Source organism: Papaver somniferum, chromosome 6 (assembly GCF_003573695.1).
Source record: "Papaver somniferum cultivar HN1 chromosome 6, ASM357369v1, whole genome shotgun sequence".
In the NCBI taxonomy this organism is placed as follows: domain Eukaryota; kingdom Viridiplantae; phylum Streptophyta; class Magnoliopsida; order Ranunculales; family Papaveraceae; genus Papaver; species Papaver somniferum.
This window is the reverse complement of record NC_039363.1, coordinates 84,052,353-84,062,423: the sequence shown is the minus strand read 5'-3', so window position 1 is coordinate 84,062,423 and position 10,071 is coordinate 84,052,353. Positions and strand designations below refer to the sequence as shown.

Below are 10,071 nucleotides of genomic sequence, written 5' to 3'. Positions count from 1 at the left end.
GAACTTGGGATGAACTTATGAAATAATTTTTCAAAAAGTTCTTCCCAAATCACAAAACAGCCACCATTCGTCAGGATATCAATAGTTTTGTTCAACTAGATGGTGAGACATTGTCCAAGTATTTAGAAAGGTTTAACGATTTGTTACTACAATTTCCTCACCATGGTTTCGAACAGTGGATACTATCAACAATTCTATATGAAGGGTTGGATTTCGCCACTCGAACCTTGGTTGAATCTATGTGCAATGGTGAGTTCACAGATAAAAGTGCCGACGAGTCGTGGGTCTTCTTGCATGAAGTTGCCGAGAAAATTCAGCAATGGGAGTCTGATAGAGCACCTAGGAAGTCGACCATCAGGGGTAATGTTCATAAAATAGAGTCTGACTTTGAGGGTAATGCTAAAATAGCATCATTGGTTAGGAGAGTTGAGGCTTTAGAACTAGAGAAAAGTGTGAAATCTGCTGCAACTACTTCTTGCAACCAAGTTGAGGTTTCTATTTGTGTTGCTTGTAATAGTTCTGATCATCTTGTTGATAACTGCCCACAATTGCATGCATTTCAAGAGTCCAGACCTGAACAAGCTAATGTTTTGTATCAAAAGCATGAGAATAACCCCTATTCTCAGACACATAACCCAGGGTGGAGAAACCACCCTAACTTTTCATGGTCCAAGGGCCCTGTACAAGGGGGTACATCAGGAAATACACAGGTATATTCATATCCTAGAAACCCCCAAGTACAATCGCACACACAGTACCCTGTAGAGAAAAGGCCTAGATTTGATGATGGTGTAAACCAAATGAATCAAAATATTTTGCAATATCAGAAGATGAATGACCAAAGGTTTTCTAGTCTAGAACTTAAGTTGGGACAAATTTGTGATGCTCTAAATGAGAGGGAAAAGGGTAAACTCCGTAGTCAACCTCAGCAAAATCCGAAAGGTACATTTCAGGAAAGTACATCTAATTGTAATGAGACTGCACATGCTGTCACCACTCTTCGTAGTGGTAAAATTATTGATAACAATGTAGGCGTACCACAGACTAGTGAGTCTGAGTCAGATTCATCATTGCATACAACGCCACAGAAAACATCCATTGTAGAAAATGACTCTGAGCATGTTTGTAAATCTAAAAAATCTACTGATGTTAATGTTTCTTTGCCAGCTAATGTTCCTGTTGCTCCATTTCCTCAAAGGTTTGTGCAACAGAAGAAAGGTACCCATTACAATGGGATGTTAAAGATGTTCAAACGAGTTAACATCAACATCCCATTTCTTGAAGCAATAAAGAAGATCCCTGCTTATGCTAAGTTCTTGAAAGATCTGCGCACACAAAAGCGAAATCTTAATGTGCATAAGTGTGACTTTCTTGCTGAACAGGCGAGTTCTATCATTCAAAATAAGACTCCACCTAAATTTAGAGACCCAGGTTGTCCCACAATCACATGCATGATAGGTGACCATATGGTCAATAAGGCATTACTGGACTTAGGGGAAAGTGTTAACCTACTGCCATATTCGGTGTATGTGCAGTTGGGTCTTGGAGAGTTAAAACCAACACCTATAACTCATAAATTGGCGGACAGATCCGTCAAAGTTCCTCGTGGTGTGGTAGAAGATGTTCTAATCAAGGTTAAGTTCTATTTTCCCTTGGACTTCATTGTATTAGATACCCAGTCTGTGCAGAACCCAGACTGTCACATTCCTGTCATTTTAGGACGTCCTTTCTTGGCGACGTCCAATGCAATCATTAACTGTCGTAATGGAGTGTTGAAATTATCGTTTGGTAACATGACTGTGGAGTTGAATATTTTCAATGCTAGCCAACAACATTTAGATCTTGATGATGATGATGATGTGCATGAAATCAACATGATTGAAAGTTTGATTCAGGATTCGTTGTCCAGTAGCATGTCTGTTGACCCTTTGCATGCTTGTTTGAATAATTTTAACTTAGATTTGTTTGATGATGAATACATAAGTGAAGTAAATTCTTTGCTTGAATCTGCACCTCTCATGGACACCACCAAATGGAAATCTAGAGTGGAGCCACTTCCACTCTCTGAATCCAAGTCTGTCCCGTCTCTTATTGAGCCACCAAAGCTCGAACTGAAAACATTGCCTGACACTCTTAAATATGCATTTTTGGGATCTTGTAATACTTTGCATGTAACTATTTCATCTGCCTTAGACATAGAACATGAGAGTAAGCTTTTAGAAGTACTTAAGAAGCATAAAGAAGCATTAGGATGGACAATATCAAATATTAAAGGCATAAGTCCCACTTTGTGCATGCATCATATAAATCTTGAAGAAAATGCTAAACCATCTAGGTAAATGCAGAGTAGAATCAATCCTAACATGAAAGAGGTTGTTAAGGGTGAGATTCTAAAACTACTTGATGCAGGTATCATATACCCGATCTCAGGTAGCAAATGGGTTAGTCCCATTCAGGTTGTACCGAAAAAATCAGGTGTTACTGTAGTTCAAAATGATAAAGATGAGTTAGTCCCTACTCGAGTAACCACAGGGTGGCGAGTTTGCATTGATTATAGGAAGTTGAACATAGTAACAAGGAAATACCACTTCCCTCTTCCATTCATAGACCAAATGCTAGAACGGTTGTCTAGGCACCGTTACTATTGTTTCTTAGATGGTTTTTCTGGTTACAACCAGATTCATATTGCACCTGAAGATCAGGAAAAGACTACATTTACATGTCCTTTTGGAACGTTTGCTTATCGTCGCATGCCCTTTGGGTTTTGTAATGCACCCGCCACATTTAAACGTTGTATGATGAGCATTTTTTCTGACATGATAGATAATTTCCTTGAGATATTTATGGATGATTTCTTTGTGTTTGAATCTTCTTTTGGTGAATGTTTGAACCATCTCACTCGTGTGCTGATTAGATGTAAAGAAAAAAAATTGGTTTTGAATTGGGAAAAGTGTCATTTTATGGTGAACTCAGGTATAGTTCTAGGACACATCATATCTAAAAAAGGCATAGAAGTAGATAAAGCTAAAGTTGACCTCATTCAACACTTGCCGCAAACTCGCTCTGTGAGGGAGGTTAGATCATTTTTAGGCCATGTTGGTTTCTACCGTAGATTCATTAAGGATTTCAGTAAGATCTCAAGGCCATTGTGTAATCTACTTGGTAAAGATGTTGCATTTGTGTTTGATGATGCTTGTGTGCGTGCATGGGAAGAACTCAAAACTCTTCTAATTTCAGCCCCTATAGTCCGACCACCTGACTGGAAATTTCCATTTGAAATTATGTGTGACGCATATGATTTTGCTGCTGGTGTTGTTTTAGGACAGCGCGTCGATAGACTTCCATATGTGATATACTATGCTAGCAAGACTCTTAATGATGCTCAAATTAACTATACAACTACTGAGAAAGAGTTGCTTGCAGTTGTTTTTGCATTGGACAAGTTCAGGTCATACTTGATAGGGTCTACGGTCATCATATACACTGATCATGCTGCCCTGAAATTCCTTCTTTCTAAGAAGGACGCTAAAGCTCGTCTCATCTGATGGATATTGTTATTGCAGGAATTCGATCTCGAAATTCGAGATAAGAAAGGTTCTTAGAATGTGGTTGCTGATCCACTTATCTAGATTAAATGTTGAGTCTTTAGATGAGTCAGTGCAGATTAGAGAGTCTTTTCTTGATGAACAATTAATGCTTGTGTCTGAGTATCCTTGGTTTGCTAACATTGTGAACTATCTTTCCACGGGAAGAATGCCTTCGCATTGGTCTAGACAAGACCGTTCTAAGTTCTTGGCTGAAGTTAAATACTTCTTTTGGGATGACCCATACCTGTTTAATTACTGCCCGGACCAAATCATTAGGAAACGTGTCCCCAACAGTGAACAAAAATATGTGATATCTTTTTGTCACAACCAAGCATGTGGTGGTCATTTCAGTGCCAAGAAGACTGCTGCAAAAGTCTTGCAGAGTGGGTTTTATTGGCCATCTTTATTCAAAGACTCATGCCTATTGTATTGCTTGTGAATGTTGTCAGAAACTAGGAAGTATATCCAAGAGAAACATGATGCTATTGCACCTTATTCTGATTGTTGAACTGTTTGATGTTTGTGGAATTTCCTTCATGGGACCATTTCCTAATTCTGAAGGTAAATTGTATATCCTTGTCGCAGTTGATTATGTTTCTAAGTGGGTAGAAGCAATTGCAACCAAAACAAATGACCACAAGGTGGTACTTTCGTTCTTAAAAGAAAACATATTTTCTCATTTTGGCACCCCTAGAGCTATAATCAGTGATGGTGGTTCACATTTTTGTAATAGATCTTTTGAGTCATTAGGACGCAAGTATGGTATAACTCATAAAGTCGCAATCCCATACCATCCACAGACCAGTGGCCAAGTAGAGGTTTCTAATAGGGAAATTAAGCACATTCTAGAAAAGACTGTTAACCCGTCTAGGAAAGATTGGTCATTACGATTTAATGATGCTTTATGGGCCTATAGAACAACATATAAAACCCCTATTGGCATGTCTCCGTACAGACTTGTGTATGGCAAACCTTGTCATTTACCTGTTGAACTAGAACATCGAGCATATTGGGCAATTAAGAAACTTAAATTTTCTCTTGATAAGGCAGGTAGGTACTCAACGGAAACTCCAACTCAACGAGTTGGAAGAACTGAGGAATGATGCTTATGACAGTGCAAAGATGTACAAAGATAGAATGAAGGTGTTCCATGACAAGCGCATTTTGCGCAAGTCATTCACGCCTGGCCAGAAAGTGTTATTGTACAACTCATGTTTGCATCTTTTTCCAGGTAAATTACGTTCTAGATGGACAGGCCCGTTCATGGTGCGAACAATATTCCCTCATGGAGATGTAGAACTCGAAGATGTGGCAACTAAGAACGTCTTCAAGGTCAATGGACAAAGACTGAAGCCGTTCCTTGAACCAATTCTTTCTGAAATTGAAACAACTGATCTTGCAGATCCCATCCATGTGGACTGAAATGCTTCACCCCTTGTACATACCACAGGTATAGAATTACAATTATCACTCCTTGCTTTCTTTTGGTTTCAGTTTGCTAGATTAGCTCTTGCTGTATGTAATCTTTGTTCTTGTGATATCCACCTTGTTGCTCAACTATCTGGTTTGGCAACACTTTTGGATCTGGTACTCTCTAACCTTTTTTTATCTTCATGAACTTCATGGCATGTTTTGTGAATCCTTAGAAACATTGAGGACACTGTTTAACATAGGTTTGGGGGTACAAGTAGATATCACATGAATTTTGTAGGGATTTTATATGTTTGAATCTTGTGAATAGATAACATCTTTAAAAAAAAATGAATGACAAATGGAGCTCATTTACCTTGATCTGTGATACCTGTGCATGTATGATATCTAGGATTCTAGTCTAGATGATGAGGCACCCCTGATTCTAGCAAAACTCACATGTGATGTAGAAATTTGCACATGCACGATCAACCAAACGTGTACAGCGTCGGTGTTTCGTAGGTTAAGTAGGCTTCCAATCATCTGGAATACTTAATGAGACTCGACTAGCTTGTTCTCTGGTTGGCTGAGATAGAAGTTGGAGGATATGTTAATAAAAGCAACCATTGAATTTGACCGGGTGCATCGAAAAGGGATGCATCTTGCTAAAAGTGTCATGTAATGTATTTTTGAGCTTTTGTGTAAAGTTGTTATGTCATTCTGTGTTTGTATCTCTTGTTATTGCAAAGTCAGATAAAAATTCAACTAAAAAGTCAGTTATCAGAAAGAAAAGAAAATCAAAAAAAAAATGAAAAATGAAAAGAAAAAGAAAGAAAAAAGAAGTACTCAATGTTTATTATTTCTATTTCAGTAAAAATGTTAAAGTATCTCTCTTGCCTCAAAATGAGAGTAGTCAATGTAAATATGCAGTCAATGTTCTTTGTTGATTTTTTGTTGTAAATGGTCTTGTAATATGCAAGGAGGGTGTATCCATCGATGTACAACGCGGGTAAGCTGAAAAATCACCAACTCTTAGGTGAACATTCACAATTCTCGTAAAGCCGGACAGCTAGCTTGGCTTTGAATTCAGTTCTTAGCCTAAAAAATATCTCTTAGCGATTGGCAGTCATAACTTTCTAGAGTAAATCATTGTCTATGCATGTCCCAGGGAGATACACTTTACACTCTTATCACATGTCCTTAGTCGTTTCAGTGCTAGAATTGTGCCTTTCAAAGCTAGATTGACATATCCATTTGCTATGAGCTAAAAAATGAATGCAGTTATCACTTTTATGGAACCCGAGCTTACATTTTGTCCTAGAAATTTTTGGGTATATTTTGTCCAGCGCCAGTGGAGTAGGTAGACCTTTGTTTTGGTTTAGTGTTTTACTCGAGGACGAGCAAAAGGCAGGTTTGGGGGTATTTGATGGGCACCTAATATTGCATACATTCTTATCGTTTTATAGGTGTTTAGGGTATTTTGTTGCACTAATTGCTTGTAATTATGCCAAACTATATACTATGTACATCTTATTCATTGCGAGTAAAATGTGTGGCAATTGTCCTAACTTTTGTTTTCTAATACTAGGGGAATGAAAAGAATGGTCTGAACATGTGCTATGAAGGAAGTAGAGCTACAATGCCCTGTCGAGCTAGATGCCAAGTCGATGTTAGGCAGACGCGTGTAGTGGAGAAGGAAACCAGGGTGCCAGTAGACTTGTGAAGCTAATGAATCTACTAGTGGATGAGAAGCTCAAGAAGAAGGATTATCTGAGCATGAAATGAAGTAATGGGCCATAATCCAAGTTATACCCATTTTGGGAGTTAAAGAAAAGAAGCCTAGCCCAAATTCCATTCTCATATACCAAACACAGACCCTTAATCCAAACAACACCCAAACATACCCTTAATCCATCTTCAATTTCACTTTTTCCTACACACCCGACAACCCCGCCTTCAATCATCAACCCTAACTCTGCCAATCTCATCGATAACAAGCTTCATGTCAAATCTATCAAACCCATACCTCTATCACCACTTTTACCCTGTCAAGACTAGTTGCTTATCTTTTCTATTATATTTTAAGTCATAACCCTAGGCTTTGACTCATACAAATAAGACAAGCTAGGGATTTTATTTTGTTACTCTCTGCAAACATCAGCAACAGCAGCGCGCAATCGATGGAAATAGGGTACGGTGATGATTAAGAAAATGGCAGTTAGGTCTGAGTTCAAAGAGCGACAATAGCAGTCAAAGGATTAAGATAAGTGCAGTGGCGGTGCATGAATGATAAGTCTTACAAAGTGGTGAGTTTCGATAACAAAATCCTCAAAATTTAATATTGTTTATGTTGATCAGAATAGGGATTGAAAATTGGGGGAGAAATCTTTGTATAAATAGGGGCTGTTATGATGTATTTGGGTACACAGTGAGTGAGGAGAAAGAGTAGAAAATCAGTTCCCATTCCTTGTTTCTATCTTTTGCTTTTGTTGTTGAGTGACTTAGTAGAACTCAGTTGAAAAGAGAAGAACTCGCATCAATGAGTTTATCAATATCAAAACTTCATATTTCAGCTGTTTCTATTAAAGCCATGTTCTAAATCTGCAGCTAGGGTTGAGATGAAGGTCTTAATCTAGTTAGATTATTTTGGCTGATCTTGTTGTTCAAATTGAAATATATTGCATATGGAATGGTTTAGTATTTGTGTGCCAGCATATAACTTTCACTTCGAATGTCTTGCATCCGTAGTTGTTAGAACATTGTTGTTACTCCAACTTGTGCTTCATTTGATATGGTTGGTATGTGATTAGTTGTGCTATAAAAAGGCACCTAATTCTAGGGATTAATCCTTTAGTTGACAATAAACCTTCTACTTAAAAACCTTTACAATATTGGAAGAACGGGAGACTTGTATCTCTACAGCCGATTCAAGGGATAACACTGTTAGCTAAATTATCTAGCCTAGGTTAAGTACTGGATTCAAATGCCCTAGCACTTCTTGTTTGTGTGTTTAAATCCTGTATTTCATTTGCTTTCTGCATTTTAGTTCGTACTTCATATCAACTGTTTCGTCGTATCGACAATAATCACTTAATCTGGTTAGACCTTATAATCAACTCTACATCGCCCTAGTCTCTGTGGGATCAACCTGTATTTTCCCTGTCTACTATAGACGTTGTGCACTTGCAGTATAATTGTAGGTAACTTTCTAGTCCTACAAGGTAATGGCATGTATGATAGCATTTAACCCGTCAGAATTTTGCTTTGCAGCAAGAATTTTGTCTGGTTCATATCTACCAATATCCTTTGGAACAGTTACATCGCCTTCTGCAACAACCGGAGGATCATATCCATAAACTACACGTACACATGTTTGAAAATCACGAGCTTGAAGAAAAGCACGCATAGCAATTTTCCACCATGGGTAATTCGAGTCATCGAAGACTGGTGGTACTTTTATAGAGATAACAATTCTGTCTATATAGTCAGATCGCTACAAACACAGGACCTATAAAGTCTTAAACGTGTTTGCCTGCTCTGATACCAATTGAAAAAGCAGGGGTCTAACAACCACACGAAATATTTTTCTTAGCAATCTGTATGGACTAACTAAAATGTAATTTTGAGAGCACCAACTAATAAAGCGAGCTCAAATCAAGAAATATATCAAAGAGTTATATCTTTGTTTCACAATGTAATCAGCAAATCAAATAGATAGAACTCTGTGAGCCTGATTATTATGTGAAAAACCTTGAACGCTACCAAAGACCAATGTTCAAGTGACAATCAATTTACATCAACAACCAAAGGTTGGATTATCTAATTAATTGAACTACGCACAACCTGTGATATTTCAATTATATAAACAAATATATTGTGGAAAATAAATAACACGGACACCAGAAGTTTTGTTAACGAGGAAACCGCAAATGTAGAAAAACACCGGGACCTAGTCCAGATTGAACACCACACTGTGTTAAGCCACTACACACACTAGCCTACTACAAGTTAACTTCGGACTGGAATGTAGTAGAGCCCTAATTAATCTCACACTGATCAAGGTACAGTTGTGTTCCTTACGCCTCTAGAACCACGCCAGATTCTGCGCACTTGATTCCCTTAGATGATCTCACCCACAACTAAGAGTTTCTACGACCCAAAGTCAAAGACTTGATAAACAAATCTGTATCACACACAAAAGTATATTGAATAGATAAATCTGTCTCCCACAGATATACCTATGAGTTTTGTTCCGTCTTTTGATAAATCAAGGTGAACATGAACCAATTGATAAACCGGACTTACACTCCCGAAGAACAGCCTAGTATTATCAATCACCTCACAATAATCTTAATCGATTAACGAAACAAGATATTGTGGAATCACAAACGATGAGACGAAGATGTTTGTGACTAATTTTCAATCTTCCCTATCGGAGAATAAATCTCGAGCAAATCTTAAAGAAGATAATACTCAATCACAATAGAAAACAGCAAGATCAGAACACACAACTACAGAGAAAATAGTTGGGTCTGTCTTCACAATCCCAATGAAGTCGTTAACCTACTGGGTTTTAGAAAAACCTAAGGTTAAAGGAGAATCGACTCTAGTCTCGACTAGTATTACACATGAGGTATGGGGTTTAGGTTTCCCAGTTGCTAAAGTTTTCCCTTATATAGTTTCCAAATCAGGCTTTGAAATCAATGCTACCTTGGTAACAAAGCATTCAATATTCACTGTTAGATGAAAACCTGATTAGATTCAAGCTAATATCTTTCCACTGTTAGATCGAACTTAGCTTGTCATACACAAATGGAATGCACCAACATTTTGATAAGAGTAACCGTACCTAAACGGGTACTCTTAGTTGGTTCAACAATAGTTAACCGAGGTTAGTCATATGAATAATTTCATATCAACCTTATTCATCTCTATGACAACTAGTTCAAATGACTCAAATGAAACTAGTTAGAGAGTTCTTCAATTGTTTATATTCTCATAGAAGTATACAAGACATAATTGAAGCAAAATCGATTTTGATTCACTCGATTCATGTCATGAAAATTATAGCCAC

At 37.7% G+C, this 10,071-nt stretch overlaps 1 protein-coding gene across 1 annotated transcript; it reads left to right on the top strand.

Moving 5' to 3' along the window:
* The first annotated feature begins 239 nt into the window (after positions 1-239).
* On the top strand, positions 240-2,339 carry LOC113290999. The gene is made up of 2 exons (XM_026540581.1): positions 240-1,678; positions 1,826-2,339. Exons 1-2 carry the CDS (start codon positions 240-242, stop codon positions 2,337-2,339), a joined length of 1,953 nt encoding a protein of 650 aa, XP_026396366.1.
* The last annotated feature ends 7,732 nt before the right edge of the window (positions 2,340-10,071 follow it).

Bases quoted from the DNA above. Each gene is read 5' to 3' on its own strand.
- LOC113290999 (XM_026540581.1), top strand. From the start codon at position 240: ATGTGCAATGGTGAGTTCACAGATAAAAGTGCCGACGAGTCGTGGGTC. The intron at 1,679-1,825 runs GTCTGTGCAGAA...TTTCAATGCTAG, and splicing joins TTCATTGTATTAGATACCCA to CCAACAACATTTAGATCTTG.